Source organism: Thalassophryne amazonica, chromosome 5, assembly GCF_902500255.1.
Source record: "Thalassophryne amazonica chromosome 5, fThaAma1.1, whole genome shotgun sequence".
NCBI classification, from domain to species: Eukaryota; Metazoa; Chordata; class Actinopteri; order Batrachoidiformes; family Batrachoididae; genus Thalassophryne; species Thalassophryne amazonica.
Window position 1 is genome coordinate 42924183 of NC_047107.1, and position 17035 is coordinate 42941217.

The 17035-nt window shown below is 41.4% G+C and overlaps 1 protein-coding gene across 3 annotated transcripts in view; it reads left to right on the forward strand.

The window, feature by feature from the left end:
* Nucleotides 1–17035, forward strand: part of rhobtb4 (Rho related BTB domain containing 4) — a 193352-nt gene that overhangs the window by 142782 nt on the left and 33535 nt on the right. For all 3 annotated transcript variants that reach the window (XM_034170073.1, XM_034170072.1, XM_034170071.1), the window contains 2 exons: nt 3333–3534; nt 4369–4472. In XM_034170073.1, the coding sequence (XP_034025964.1) occupies nt 3343–3534; nt 4369–4472 (296 nt within the window). In that variant the 5' untranslated portion in view covers nt 3333–3342. The remainder of the gene's footprint in view (nt 1–3332; nt 3535–4368; nt 4473–17035) is intronic.

Consider the following 17035-nt stretch of genomic DNA (forward strand, 5'->3'; position numbering starts at 1 on the left):
GCCACCCACATGGGTGTTAAATCCCCCAGGAGAACAATGGAGTCCCCAGTCGGAGCACTATCTAGGACCCCTCCCAGGGACTCCAAGAAGGTTGGGTACTCTGCACTACCACTCGGCCTGTAGGCCGAGACAACAGTGAGAGACCTGTCTTTGACCCGAAGGCGTAGGGACACGACCCTCTCATTCTGAGCTGGGGAGCAATAGTCAATGCTACCCCCAGCTCTCCGCCTCTCCCCATGGGCAACGCCAGAAAAGTAGAGCATCCAGCCCCTCTCCTGGAGTTGGGTACCAGAGCCCAAGCTGTGTGTGGAGGTAAGCCCGACTATCGCTAGTCGGTATCTCTCAACCTCCCACACAAGCTCAGGCTCCTTCCCCCACAGCGAGGTGATGTTCCACGTCACAACAGCCAGGGGCTGTGAGCGCGGGCCGGGCCACTTGCCCTCGACTGCCACCCAGTCCTCTCTGCATCCGACCCACATGGCCCCCTCTGCAGTTGGTGAACCCACAGGAGGGTGGGCCCACGTCGCTCTTTCGGGCTGAGCCCGGCCGGGCCCCTGGGCTAAGGCCTGATTACCAGAGCTTCGCGTGTGAGCCCCAACCCCAGGCCTGGCTCCAGGGTGGGGCCCCAGCTCTGCCATACCGGCCGACGTCTTGCTCCTTGATTTTGTACTCGTCATGGGAGCTTCTGAGCTGCCCTTAATCTGACCTGTCTCCTAGGAACTGTTTGCCTTAGGAGACCCTACCAGGGGCACAAAGCCCCCGACAACATAGCTCCTAGGATCATCCAGGTACGCAAACTCCCCCACCACGATGGCGGAGTGGTTGAATAACAAGAGTAAAAGTAAGAGTAAGACTTCAAAGGAAATGCATAAGTCAACATGAAGATGGTTTTGATGCACAGATTTGATGCATTAAATGTCCAGAGAATAAATAATAGTTGTGCTGGAGTGAAATGTTGTTCTGGTGTTTGTGTCAATGGAACAACAAACGGCACTTGTGAATATTTCAGTTGCTCTAGTAATGGGGCCTTAGTAAGAATTGTTTTTTTTTTTTTTTTTTTTAAACCACACTTCACAGAGCAATGAACTGATTAAAAGGTTGCAGATACAACTCGTGCTGCAGCTATTGATTATTTTAGTCATTGAGTATTGTATTGATTATTCTGGCGATTAATCGAGTAATCAGATAAAAAGTACTTTTGCATTTTTAAACAACATCAATAGTCCAGGGCTCTCCCTAAGCAATGGCACAATGTCGCTGCGCCAGTGTTGACATTTTGCTGAAATGGCGATGGGATGTGGCTTTCTGTTTTGTTTTGTTTTCTCCAACTTGTAAAATTTATCCATTTTTAAGTTTTTTTTTATTTTATTTATTTATTTTAATAAAGGTTGGTGGGCATTTCAGCTGGAGGTTGAACATGCAAGCCTGTTTTTTTTTTTGTTTTTTTATTATTTTATTTAAGTTACCGTGTTTGTGAAGCGTTGTATGTTGCCCAAAAAAGCGAAAAGTAAAAAGCGAAACACTCAGTGCGAGTCTGAGAGAAACACAGAAGAAAGAGTGGACAGAGAGACAGCAGCCGGCCGCGGGGTCAATTGTCCCTCCCCACGCCGTGTGTTTTTTAAAAATAGACAAACACTCTGCTTCGTGTGCCGTAAGTCTATTTCAGATGATCAGCGTGGACGCCTTTCTCTTCAAAGGCTTTACTTTACTCTCTGTGTGTCACGTTGAAAAGCGGTAGCTGTCATTGCTAATTTGATTAGCTGTTATGCACTAGTCTTTTATTTATTTTTTATTCTGGGGACGTTGCAGTGCCACACACAGGCCTGGCATATGTACTACAACATTAAACAAAGTTTCGAGGCACAGAATTTAAACATTTTTTGTAATCGAATTATTCAAGTTACTTGACTAGTCATTTCAGCCCTAGATACAACAGTCCATGTGTATGTATTCTAATTATGCAGAAGAAAATTGTTCTGGGGCTTCTGTGTGTGCTTTTTTTTTTTTTTTTTTTTGTTTCTCATATTTTTTTAATCCTATTTTTATCTTAAGTTAGTGGTCACATGGAATTGACCACAGGACAGATTTTGTTTGCTCACAGAGGCAGGTGCATGCATATTTAGGAATGAATGAGCACTATGCATCCCCCCCCCCCCCCCCGACCACATGGGGGCTTTGTGTGTGGACACCTTCATGTGCATGTGTTGAAAGTTCAGTCCTTTCAAAGCACAAGGTTGTTTTGTTTTTTGTTTTTCCGTGTTTCAACAATGGAAATGAGCATGTCCACCTGACACAAATTGTTTATGGAAATGTGGTGGACATTAGCCATGAGTGCGTGTATCATTATATCTGACTCACATACACGTGCATTTTTTGTGTATGCCTTTGTGCCCCCTTTGCCATTCTGCCTGTAATAACATGCATGTAACACCATGCAATATGCATTAGGATGTAATACAGCAAATATGACGCTGATCACATTATAAAAGTTTTGAACATGCTTAAACTGCTGTGACGTGGTCTAACATCGACGCACGTGATTCCGATGTATTTAATCTATACACAGTGGCATTTCCCTAAGATATTGGTGTAACGTGCATTGATATCATAATTGTGTAGTGTATGGCTGACTTGTGGCTTTTGGCTTGACTCTTTACTTCTGCTGCCTTCAATATTAGCAATAAGATGAAGGTTTTAGGTAACTACACAAGTGTGCTTGTAAAGTTTTACCAAAATTGAACTTAAATGCAAATATCACATGGATTACTCAAGATAATATTTTACCTTTTTGTGTGAATCCAAACATTCATTGCAAGATGGTAATTAGGCCAGTGGATGACCTACAAGTGTAATCACAAAGGTTTTTTTTCCTTTTTTTTTTTTCTTTCAAGATGTTATTATCTGCTTTGAGTACTGCTGACATGAATACATCACCAGTCTGCATTGTTTTGTCTGATGTGTCAAAAGGGAAATAATTAAGAGTCAAAGGAGGACAGGGGGAACTGTTCAGGGAGCTGAGCGGTGCATTTGTCTTTGTGGTGTTCTCTCTTTTTGTGTGTGTGCTGTTACAGAAATAGCTGAGTGGTCCCGCTATTCCTCATTCTGAGAACCATGTGTTCTGTTGAGGAGTTTTGGCAGTAGCCTCAGTACACTGGTCAGTCCAGGTTCAGGGGCTTGCCAAAGCTTCCTGGGAGTTTGGGCTGACTGTACTTGATGACACTGTGGGGAATGTCATGTCAATACTTCTGTGATGGCTCATTCAATGTGATTTAAGTTTTTCATGAATTCTGAATTAATCTCTTTTCCTCTCTCCTGTCTCTTTTGCTCTCCAGGGCCCTCTCCATGGATATAGACACAGACTATGAGCGGCCCAATGTGGAAACCATTAAGTGTGTGGTGGTAGGGGATAATGCAGTAGGCAAAACCAGGCTAATCTGTGCCCGTGCCTGCAATGCCACCCTCACACAGTATCAGTTGCTTGCCACCCACGTGCCAACCGTCTGGGCCATCGACCAGTACCGTGTATGCCAGGAGGTAGGCATACACAGAGTTTGGTAAACTACATGTAGACACATTTGTATACAACTTTGGGCTTGCACGTCAGTTGCCATGATGAGTACACATTTCAGGCTTCATGTGTGTGCTTGAATATTCATGAGGTGCTTGGCATTGAACATTTTTGGTTGAATATGGAGGTCAGGGTATGAGGCAGATCCATGTGTGCACAATTTAAAGTAGTGTGTGATTTATGAAGATGACTTTTGTCTGCAGGTGTGATTTTTTTTTTTTTTTTTTTTTTTTTTTTTTTTTTCCTGACCTGCATGTCTTTGGAAATGGGAGGAAGCTGAAGCACCTGGACGGAACCCATGTGAGCACACAGAGAAACATGCAAACTCCACACAGAAAGGACCAGGTGGGAAGTGATCCCACAACCTTGTTGCTGTGAGGCAACAGTGCATACTACTAAACCACTGTGCCCTCGCTTTATTTTTTATTTTTATCCAGATTCATTTTTTAGCTTTTGTTGGTATGTATACTTTTAGTATGAATCCTCCACAATGTGTCATAAATGAAGCCCCTGTTTCCTACCAAACTTGGTTTGTCCATTATGTGGCCTGACTCGAGCAGTCTAATTGCAGTTGCCTGTGTTTATGATGTGCTGACGGGTAATGTGCTTATTCAACATTACCTTTTATACTTCGGTAGACAAATATTATCCAATTCCTCAAAATGCGAGGTGATGATACGAGGAGATGATACAGTTAATGCATTAACTGTATCATAGTGAGCCTTAGAACTTTTCAGTCTACCCTCGTAGTCTCTGAGAACTGTGGAAATAAGATATGTAAAGATGTGTGTCTGTTACAGGTGTTAGAGAGATCTCGTGACGTTGTGGATGAGGTCAGTGTGTCCCTGAGGCTATGGGACACATTCGGAGATCATCACAAAGACAGGCGGTTTGCCTACGGCAGGTGAGCAATACAGCACTTCAGTCTGTACAACCTGGCCACTGTTCTCAGACACCTCACAATACGTTCTGAGTTGTATTTGCTTATTTATTTTTTGAAAGCCCAGTTCATCACTTTTGGTGCAGACAAGAATTATTGTTTATTACAATTATCACTATTATTATTATTATTATTATTATTATGGCTGGGCTGTGGAATATAAAAGACAATGACAGTTTTCTCCCTCATCCCTAAGCTGAAATAAGAGGGTTCAGATAACTGACGGATGGAATAGCAAACCAAATTCGTTGTTGGTTGGTTTTGATGAGGAGAATGTAATGTGTAAAGCAGAATCATACGTCCGTAATAGTTTCTGATCCAAAGGTTTATTTATTTATTTTGTATAATCTGGCTGCCATGCTTTTGGATAAGCCCTGACCCCTTGCTGTTACATCCTTCCTCAACCAGATATGATTGGATCATCACTATATCCTCTTAGTTCTCTTCATCTATAAAAGCTATTTTATTGGCATGAAATACACAGATACTTATTGCCAAAGCAACATCAGCAAATACCAACTCAAATCACAGTATAGCTGCACAGAAAATACTGACATTACAATGGTTATTAAGTGTTCAAATTGACTGTAATAGTGATGCACTCTTTGAGGTGTTATAATTGTTCTCTTTTTAATTATCTTTGTGTACAACCACTGTGTGCATAGTATGTAGGACATTACAGTGTGTCATCGCCTTTGCATCTGTTTGTGTGTGGACACATTGAGTTATTGAGCCAATTAGATTTCAGTTTTATTTGCGGCATATATTTCTGTATTATTGAAGATGATGGATTTTTCTTGTGAAAACAATAATGTTTTAACAATTTGTGGTATTCTTACAGTGTAAGTATTCCTCCGGGAGTAGATAATGTAATGCTGGACATTATGGACAATGCCTGTCACCCTCTGCACACCGTCATCAGCAACCAGAGGAGCCTCTTCAGCCACAGACTGCTCCTTCCCAAGTGCAGGACCAGCAGACTGAAAAACTCCTTTGTCCTACAGGCCATCAGTCTGTACAACTCCTCACTCGGGGAGGAGGAGTAACAGGAAGACAGGGGACGGGAAGGAGAGGAACAGTAGTTGTAGCCAGTAAACCAGAAGCAAGCAGTGTTTGTGGTATTTATATTTGCATTTCCATTTTGCAAATTGCTTTTTACTTCTAATTATGATACTCACTACGCTTCTTACCCTGTGTGCTGCTACACAATGCTGCTGGAACCTCAATTTCCCCGAGGGAGTCTTCCCAAGGGATAAATAATGTAATCTAATCTATGCATATGTACTGCATAGATACTGCACATACATAATAATAATACAATAATCTGCACATGCATATTGCATGTGTAGATTATTGCAACACAAACTGGATGACGTGTACAACCCCAATTCCAATGAAGTTGGGACGTTGTGTAAAATGTAAATAAAAACAAAATACAATGATTTGCAAGTCCTCTTCAACCTATATTCAGGAGCATCCCCAAAATTCTCAGCCGTTGACAAGCAAAGATGGGGCGAGGATCACCACTTTGTGAACAACTGCGTGAAAAAATAGTCCAACAGCTTAAGAACAATGTTTCTCAACGTTCAATTGCAAGGAATTTAGGGATTCCATCATCGACATTCCATAATATAATCAGAAGATTCAGAGAATCTGGAGAACTTTCTACACATAAGCGGCAAGGCCGAAAATCAACATTGAATGCCCGTGACCTTCGATCCCTCAGGCGGCACTGCTTTAAAAACCGACAACATTGTGTAAAGGATCTTACTGCGTGGGCTTAGGAACACTTCAGAAAACCATTGTCGGTTAACACAGTTCATCGCTACTTCTACAAGTACAAGTTAAAACTCTACCATGCAAAGCGAAAGCCATACAACAGCATCCAGAAACGCTGCCACCTTCTCTGGGCCCGAGCTCATTTGAAATGGACAGACACAAAGTGGAAAAGTGTGTTGTGGTCTGATGAGTCCAGATTTCAGATTGGTTTTGGAAATCGTGGACGTCGTGCCCTCCAGACAAAAGAGGAAAAAGACCATCCAGATTGTTACCAGCGCAAAGTTCAAAAGCCAGCATCTGTGATGGTATGGGGGTGTGTTAGTGCCCATGGCACGGGTAACTTACACATCTGTGATGGCACCATCAATGTTGAAAGGTACATCCAGGTTTTGAAGCAACATGATGGATCGAAGGTCATGGGCATTCAATGTTGATTTTTGGCCTTGCCGCTTACGTGTAGAAAGTTCTCCAGAGTCTCTGAATCTTCTGATTATATTATAGACTGCAGATGATGGAATCCCTAAATTCCTTGCAATTGAACATTGAGAAACATTGTTCTTAAGCTGTTGGACTGTTTTTTTTCAGGCAGTTGTTCACAAAGTGGTGATCCTCACCCCATCTTTGCTTGTGAACGGCTGAGCCTTTTGGGGTTGCTCCTTTTATACCCAATCATGACACTCACTTGTTTCCAATTAGGTGTTCTTTGAGCATTTATCAACTTTCCCAGACTTATTTTTCCCCTTCCCAACTTTTTTGAAATGTGTTGCAGGCATCCATTTCAAAATGAGCAAATATTTGCACAAAAACAAAGTTTATCAGTTTGAACATTAAATATCTTGTCTTTGTAATGTATTCAGTTGAATATAGGTTGAAGTGTATTTGCAAATCATTGTATTCTGTTTTATTAACATTTTACACGACGTCCCAACTTCATTGGAATTGGGGTTGTAGAAGCAGGTCACTGTCAAAATATTGTTGCTGCACTAACAACGCTTTCAGGTGTCATTTCAACAGTATGTTGAATATACAGTGAGGAAAATAAGTATTTGAACACCCTGCAATTTTGCAAGTTCTCGCACTTAGAAATCATGTAGGGGTCTGAAATGTTCATCTTAGGAGCATGTCCACTGTGAGAGACGTAATCTTAAAAAAAAATCCGGAAATCATAAGGTATGATTTTTTTTTTTTTTTTTTTTTTTTTTATAATTTATTTGTACGAGGTCTATTAGAAAAGTATCCGACCTTATTATTTTTTAAAAAACCATTTGGATTTGAATCACGTGTGATTGCATCAGACAAGCTTGAACCCTCATGCGCATGCGTGAGTTTTTTCATGCCTGTCGGTTGCGTCATTCGCCTGTGAGCAGGCTTTGAGTGAGGTGTGGTCCACCCCTCTCGTCTATTTTTTTATTGCGAATAAATGTCTGAACGATTTGGAGCTTTGCTGCTTCAATTTTTTTTCCAGAAACTGTGAGAGACCTCCAGGTGGACACCGTTTGAAAAATTAATATGGCTTTCAGGGACAATTTTATGGGGATTAAACATTTCTTTCCATGAAAAAAACTCCTGTAATGGTGGAATGTGCCGAAAAAGTGCTGATGTCCACATCTTCTGCTTTTTTGTGAAAGTCAGACGAGGTCCCGGATCAACAAAGCCTTCATGTTGGAAATGATCTGGTTGTTTCAGCGAGGTGTCAGCCTGTCGATGGGGGCTGGGAGCACGCCGCGCTCTCAGCAGTTGTGGGCAGTCCTTAAAGCGGCAGTAACACTCCGTAATCTGTTTAATCCCTAAAACAGATGCCACTTTTTTATTATGGAATGGTCTAAATTTTGTCTCCTCGTCATGTCTCTCTGCCTCTCTGATCATTATTTCTCAATTTTTATCAGCTGACTGTGGCTCCGGACTAAAATTTGCACACATTACACTGTGGAAGCTGTGTTCTTTCACAGGTGGGGTGGGCGGTTGTGTTTTGTGTGACATACGTATCACCCCATCACCTTTTTGCAACTGTATCTGTGTGTAACAGACTGTTTGTACATTTGTTGGTTGCGCATAGTTCAGTTTGTGGTTAAGCTCCCCCCCCCCCACGTACTTCATGATTCATAGCATGTTTATATTTGCACAGTGATCTTTTTTGATGATGGTGTGTGTGTGTGTGTCTTGCGTGTGTTGTCAGCGTGCAGTCGCTGCTAAAGTCAGAATGCAAGCTCGGCTGTTTTTCTGCTCATTCTGTGTCTGCAGCTCCAGGCGTTTACAGCCTCCTCCTACTCTTTACATGCTCTTCATTTTCACAATCATCTCCTTTCCCTCTTGTGTAATCCTCCCCACTATCTCCCTCCTTGTACCCTTGACACTGTGCCGTTCAAACCGTCTCCTCCACTCAACAGGCATTTGTTAACATTATAGCTCAAATCACAAGATTGTTCGACAATACCAAGAACGTGACACACTTTGTTCAACAGAAGGTTTGGTGTCTGCGGTGTCGGTCTGAAAATGTGCAGACGTATTCGGTCTCAACAATATAACATACATTAATTTAAAGTTATTTTTCAATTTAATTTATGTATCTGTTTCTACTTAAGATGTGTGATAACATCCATTCTTTTGATGACCTTTTACTTTTTTGGATCCCCCAGATATACACACATACAGTACAACGCACAGTAATTCCAGCCAATTATGTGTTGATGCTTATTTTTAAGTGGTTTTAAATTGCTGTAGGCAATGGTACAAGACCTTACGCTGGTCTTAATCAGGCTAAATTACAGAGTTAGAGATAATCTGGATTTCTGGTGACTCTAAATTGACCCTCGTTGTGAATGTGAGAATAAGTAGTTGTCCTAGCCACATAATGGACTGATGACTTAGTGTCCCTTATGGTGAGTCCACAATGAACTTAAGGTACCTATTTATATAAGTGTTCCATGCGAGGTGTTTTCATACAAGTGCTGTCAAGCGCACGGCAGTGGGGGGGAAAAAAAATGAGCACACGCACGTGTAATCCAATCTGAATATGCACTGTACAGAAACATGGAAAATGGATTTAATATTTAGCTCTTTTTGTCTGCCACGTGACACAGCTTGTTAGTTAGTTAATGCTACAGGTTATCATCATGACAGTAACTGGGTGCAGATTACTTCTCTGACATGCTTTTGGTGACAGCCGTGCTCCATGTCTGCTTGTGCTGAATTGACACCACAGCAGAAGCCCAGAATGAACAATCAGCCACAGGAAAAGTCGAAGACAAAGCTCTCCACTCAGTTTTTTTTAATAACGTTGTTTTTATTGATTTTTAAATAGAACAGACATACAGAAACAATACAGCAAGCAGTCTGGATAATTAAAATACTGTTTTACATATGTTGTTTACACAAGTGTATCTGCGCTCTTGTGTGTGCCACTTGAAAATTAAGTCTATTTTCTCCACTGTTTGACATATTTATCACTTTTCAATCTAAGATTATGTGTCATCTTTTCCATTGTTGAGATTCCCTCCATAATTCTTATTCAGTCTTCTTGGGTGGTTGGGTTTGGTTTTGTTATTGCCTTCTTTGTTGCAGTCTCTCCACTCAGTTTTAAACACGCACAGAAATTTGTGACGAACTCTGCGGACATCAGCTGGCAAGGAACTCATTTTGTGCTTTATAAAATGAAAAGCCCCGGTCATTCAGTGTCAGTTGGGCGGTCTGTGCAATATTTTTCGTGTACTCCAGCCTTGTAGACTCTAATGCGTTTGTCAGGTGCAACATCATACTTCGTGGCAACCATGGAGACCATGGCATGTCTCTTCAGTGTCTTTGGTCAATACAAACTCTGCTGGCCATAGTAAGTCCTTTTGACTGCTCCTTTGTTTTCATTCAGGGTCGACACAGTAGATCTCAGCTGTGTTGCGGGATGCCCTTCCTGACGCAACTCCACATTACTTGGAGAAATGTGACAGGGATGGGGTTTGAACCGGAAACCAACCATGTAAATCAGTGGTCTCCAAACTATTCCAGAAAGGGCCGAGAGGGCGCAGGTTTTCCTTGCAGCCAGTGACTCCAGCAGGTGATTTCACTGATTAACATCACTTGGAGCAGGTGGGATGAGTTCATCAGTGAAATCACCTGCTGGAGTCACTGGCTGCAAAGAAAACCTGCACCCTCTCGGCCCTTTCTGGAATAGTTTGGAGACCACTGATGTAAATGATCATGCAGAGTTTGCAAATCTTAGGGCCCCTTCACACATATTGCAAAGTTTGGCCAACTTTTGGACGAAAACAGCGAAACAGTTCAAAATTAGCTCACGAAACATCGCACCGAGAGGCAGGCGTGCACGAACCTAGTGCGAGAGTTCTTGCATGCGCCGGTGTCCTTTGAGCAGGAACAGTGCCAGTTGCACCACATGGCACCGCTTAGATGGAAGAAGTAAAAACCAGCCGGTACCTGTGGGACCACATCACGCCGCTTATGTGGAATAATTAAAAAAAAAAAAGAAAAAAATACACCACCCGGGACATGAACTTGCGCCGTTCAAAACTTCTGATTCCCAGCCAGAGACTTTACCACTGAGCTACGAAGCTGTTCTTTGAAAGCTGTGGGAAGCTGCCTCACATGAGGAAGGACATGGAATTGTTACAAAAAAATTAAAATCCCACACCATATAAAAACACCGCATTCATCAAGCGAGGAATACAAATATGAACCGCCTGTTCCTCTGGTGATGACCCATGGTCACAGACATACAGTCATGAAATGACATGAATGAGAAGCAGTGTGCTCTGATCATGTCCACATCTACTGGTCAGGAGCATCCAGTTGTCCGCGCGCCTGTTCTGCCTGTCACGTGTGTCTTATGGAACAGAGCTCACGTGAGTGACATGACGGTCGGGTTGCCCGCTGCATGTTCTGATTTGACGGTCCGTTCCAACCTGGGGGGCTGTCAGTGTCTGCTCTGTGCGCGCTTGCTTGCTGCAGCTTGTCACCACCACAGCGATATATGTTTTTATTTATGTCCACATAAATACAGCAATTAGACATTAGTGGACAGTTGTTAGTCCATAACTGTCCAAACACAGTAGGTGTTGTCCAGCTGGAATGTCCAGAACAACAGATCACCACAGTTACTTCTGTCGGAAGCCATGCCTCCTGTGAGTGGAGCATACACCCACGTGTCGGTGTGTGTTTGCAAAGTCACACTTGTGGGAAACTTAGACAAATTTCACAGCAGTACGACAGTGATTGCATGCAGTCTCTTGTCATGCCAAGAGTGCGACTGACCACATATTTTCTAAGTGCCATGCGAGCGGTGTTAGATATTCATGCGTATCACCTGGGTTTTGGTCGGCACCTGCCGCGAGACAGTGTGATGGGTTCGCACAGCGCACACTCTGTCTTTCAGGTGCTTGTGTGCCCAAATAGCTGTAGAAACAGGTGTACGAGGCGTTGGTGACAGGGACGACATTACACGGTTTGCACACGATTCCTGCATCATGCACACTAAGTGTGCACTTCATCCACACTTTGCACTATGTGTGAAGGGGCCCTTAATGTCTTTTAGGGTAAAGACTCACACGTGACATGCCCTGAAGCTATGTGAGCCCGTGGTCATGATCTGTTTGAAAGAGTGCTTCTCGAAATGTGTGAATGTATGTCCATGTTCTCTCATGTAATGGTGTGCAAATGTATATTGTGTCTAATGGGGAGGAGTTTTCTAGAGATTCCATTAGTGAAAGTGAAGACCAACTGTGCAACAGTCTCTCTTTGCAGACACTGCAGAAAATTCTCCCTGCATCAACTTTGATGTAGTACTACTGTATGTGCCATCACAAATCATTCAGCTGGAGTTGATCAGGTCCCTTTTCCTCAAACTGTTGAAGTGGTCAATTGACACTAACATGCTTTTTTTTAATGTAAATTAAGAAGGGCACAATGATGTAAAATATTTCAATATTCTATACTTCCTGAGACATGAAACTCCATTAAGACAAGTGGAATCACCTTGTTGTGAAGTCTGACTTTTTTGTACTTTCAATTGTAGCATTAATTTGTAAAGGATAACAGGTAAAATAAACTGCATTATAAACAGTACTTATTTTATAGTGCCAGTCTTTGCTCAGTAAATAGGTCAGGCAGATGCTTTTATACATGTGTGCTGCATAATTTACATCCTTTCATGCTGTGTTGTGGAGCTACTCATCCCAGAGAGGAAAGGGTCACTGTAAATCAGTCTAACATTATTCTATACCAGAAGGACACTTGATAGGGTGCATTCTTACATTAGCTTCAAAACTCCCAGTTGTGCGATGCCAAAACAAAAGCATTTTAATGCCGCCTGGCTTCATGCTTTGTGAATGCTGATATCTACAGTACAAACTGACATGTAATGGTTTCAGATCCAGGTTCCATCCAGTCTCTCCATGAGGTTTGATGAATTCTGTTCAGTAGATTGTGAGTAAAGTCAATGTACCAACATAGATGTAGAAAAACCTGTCCTTCTTGGAAGGAATTAATTTATATTTTAGTTATACAATTCTGTCCTGACTAATAAAGATAAAACTGATGTAATTCACAGTATTTGGCCGCTGGTTAAAGGGTCTCAGCCCTGTTTTTACACCAAAGTGTTGATGCTGGTGTGTTAAGGCTGTGCTTTTCTCCACATCATTAAAAACAATGTAGAAATATCTTTTGGAAGGCTGGTGTTTATGCCTCCAGTTGAAGACTTAGCCTCAGGCTGTTACAGCCTTAGTCCACCAGACCAACACCTTTAATTTGTTGCCTGCTGTATATTGAATGTGATGTCTTAACACCACCATCACACACAAACAGGCCAGCAACTATTCCGTTTCGTCATATGTCAGCTATAAATGCTGGCAAACCTGAGAAAGTTTAGGAGGTCATTGTTGATGTCAAAATGCATAACTTTAAGCTCAGTAACATTAATGGCCATACAGTACATTTAATTAAGTGCTGCATACTTTCTTTGATGTTAACAGGACAAGTTATCTATACATCTATATAGTAATCTATATAGTTCATTAGTCTCTCTGGCAGAAAAGGCAAAACACAGATTTATTTTTTTTCCAGGCAATATCCGTCAGTCCATTTTCTGTACCTGTTTACTCCAATTAAGGTTCACGGGGGGTGAGGCAGGGTACACTGGTACACTCTGGACAAGAGGCTAGTCTATCACAGGGCTTCCAGGCAACATGTACAATATATATATATATATATATATATATATATACACACACAGTAGTGTTCAGAATAATAGTGCTATGTGACTAAAAAGATTAATCCAGGTTTTGAGTATATTTCTTTTTCTTACATGGGAAACAAGGTACGAGTAGATTCAGTAGATTGTCACAAATCCAACAAGACCAAGCATTCATGATATGCACACTCTTAAGACTATGAAATTGGGCTATTAGTAAAAAAAGTAGAAAAGGGGTTGTTCACAATAATAGTAGTGTGGCATTCAGTCAGTGAGTTCGTCAATTTTGTGGAACAAACAGGTGTAAATCAGGTGTCCCCTATTTAAGGATGAAGCCAGCACCTGTTGAACATGCTTTTCTCTTTGAAAGCCTGAGGAAAATGGGACGTTCAAGACATTGTTCAGAAGAACAGCGTAGTTTGATTAAAAAGTTGATTGGAGAGGGGAAAACTTATATGCAGCTGCAAAAAATTACAGGCTGTTCATCGACAATGATCTCCAGTGCTTTAAAATGGACAAAAAAAAAAGACGCATGGAAGAAAACGGAAAACAACCATCAAAATGGATAGAAGAATAACCAGAATGGCAAAGGCTCACCCATTGATCAGCTCCAGGATGATCAAAGACAGTCTGGAGTTACCTGTACGTGCTGTGACAGTTAGAAGATGCCTGTGTGAAGCTAATTTATTTGCAAGAATCCCCCGCAAAGTCCCTCTGTTAAATAAAAGATGTGCATAAGAGGTTACAATTTGCCAAAGAACACATCAACTGGCCTAAAGAGATACTGGAGGAATATTTTGTGGACTGATGAGAGTAAAATTGTTCTTTTTGGGTCCAAGGGCCGCAGACAGTTTGAGACGACCCCTAAACTCTGAATTCAAGCCACAGTTCACAGTGAAGACAGGGAAGCATGGTGGTGCAAGCATCATGATATGGGCATGTTTCTCCTACTATGGTGTTGGGCCTATATATCGCATACCAGGTATCGTGGATCAGTTTGGATATGTCAAAATACTTGAAGAGGTCATGTTGCCTTATGCTGAAGAGGACATGTCCTTGAAATGGGTGTTTCAACAAGACAATGACCCCAAGCACACGAGTAAACGTGCAAAATCTTGGTTCCGAACCAACAAAATTAATGCCTCGCAGATGTGAAGACATCATGAAAAACTGTGGTTATACAACTAAATACTAGTTTAGTGATTCACAGGATTGCTAAAAAAGCAGTTTGAACATAATAGTTTTGAGCTTGTAGCGTCAACAGCAGACGCTATTATTGTGAACACCCCCTTTTCTACTTTTTTTACTAATAGCCCAATTTCATAGCCTTAAGAGTGTGCATCTCATGAATGCTTGGTCTTGTTGAATTTGTGAAAATCTACTGGTACCTTGCTTCCCATGTACCAATAAGAAATATACTCAAAACCTGGATTAATCTTTTTAGTTACATAGCACTACTACTTGTAATATTCTGAACACTACTGTATATAACCTATTCAGAACCACTTCCTTTAGAATTTTTACTCTTAAGTTTATATCACGATATATACTGTTACCATGAAAGGATTCAATTTACAACCCCAATTCCAATGAAGTTGGGACGTTGTGTAAAATGTAAATAAAAACAGAATACAATGATTTGCAAATCCTCTTCCACCTATATTCAATTGGATACACCACAAAGACAAGATATTTAATGTTCAAACTGATAAACTTTATTGTTTTTGTGCAAATATTTGCTCATTTTGAAAGGGATAACTGCAACACATTTCAAAAAGCTGGGACAGTGGTATATTTACCACTGTGTTACATCACCTTTCCTTCTAATAACACTCAATAAGCGTTTGGGAACTGAGGACACTAATTGTTGAAGCTTTGTAGGTTTAATTCTTTCCCATTCTTGTTTGATGTACGACTTCAGTTGTTAACACTCCGGGGTCTCCGTTGTCGTATTTTGCACTTCATAATGCGCCACACATTTTCAATGGGCAACAGGTCTGGACTGCAGGCAGGTCAGTCTAGTACCCGCTCTCTTTTACTACGAAGCTACACTGTTGTAACACATGCAGAATGTGGCTTGGCATTGTCTTGCTGAAATAAGCAGGGACGTCCCTGAAAAAGACATTGCTTGGATGGCAGCTTGTGTTGCTCCAAAACCTGAATGTACCTTTCAGCATTGACGGTGCCGTCACAGATGTGTAAGTTGCCCATGCCATGAGCACTAACACACCCTCATACCATCACAGATGCTGGCTTTTGAACTTTGCAATGGTAACAATCTGGATGGTCTTTTCCCTCTTTTGTCCGGAGGACACGTCGTTGATGATTTCCAAAAACAATTTGAAATGTGGACTCATCAGACCACAGCACACTTTTCCACTTTGCATCTGTCTATTTCAAATGAGCTTGGGCCCAGAGAAGGCGACAGCATTTCTGGATGTTGCTTTCGCTTTGCATGGTAGCGTTTTAACTTGCACTTGTAGATGTAGTGACGAACTGTGTTAACTGACAATGGTTTTCTTAAGTGTTCCTGAGCCCACACGATAAGATCCTTTACACAATGATGTCGGTTTTTAATGCAGTGCCACCTGAGGGATCGAAGGTCACGGGCATTCAGTGTTGGCTTTCGGCCTTGCCGCTTAAGTGTAGAAAGTTCTCCAGATTCTCTGAATCTTCTGATTATTTTATGGACTGTAGATGCTGGAATCCCTAATTTTTTGCAATTGAATGTTGAGAAACATTGTTCTTAAACTGTTGGACTATTTTTTTCATGCAGCTGTTCACAAAGTGGTGATCCTCACCCCATCTTTACTTGTAAATGACTGAGCCTTTTGGGGATGCTCCTTTTATACCCAATCATGACTAGGGATGGGTATTGATAAGATTTTATCGATATCGATGCCATTATCGATTCTGCTTATCGTTCCGATTCCCTATCGATTCCTTGTGAATTTTGTACTAAAAGTAGGCTTTACAGGTTTTCTATGTATTTCATTGAGTCTTAAAGTAAATAAATATGAAATTGGTCACTGTACCCTTGATCTCTGGACATAAATAACAATAAACAAAACGGTGTTTCGCTTTGAAATTATTAATTCAGACTGGATTCTATCGTTCTAACTTGACTCATCAGAGAGCCGTGCAACGTTTGGAGCTGTGTGAACAGAACGGAGGACGATTCTCGTTTCTTTCTTGCAACAAGACAGGAGTCCCAGTTAGTAACTTTAATCCACACAAACGTGACTCACGATTGACATATTCAGGGATGAAAGTGGTGAAAAACAAAAAAATCTGAAACCCAAAATTACCCCCCAACACCACCTGAACGAAAATGTTTGAATTCTAGAAGCTGTGAAATGCAATCTGGGACTGTTCCAGATGATAAACTGCAGTGAGTACAGCATCCATTTAGTGAGGGAAAAAAAACAAACAACTTTCCTTATACAGATTCATTCTAGTAGTATTCTGCTTTTATAGGATGCAGCAGTTTTCTAGTTTGGCAGATAGTTCTGGAGGAAATCACTAAGAAATTAACACATTGAAAATATGGTTTGAC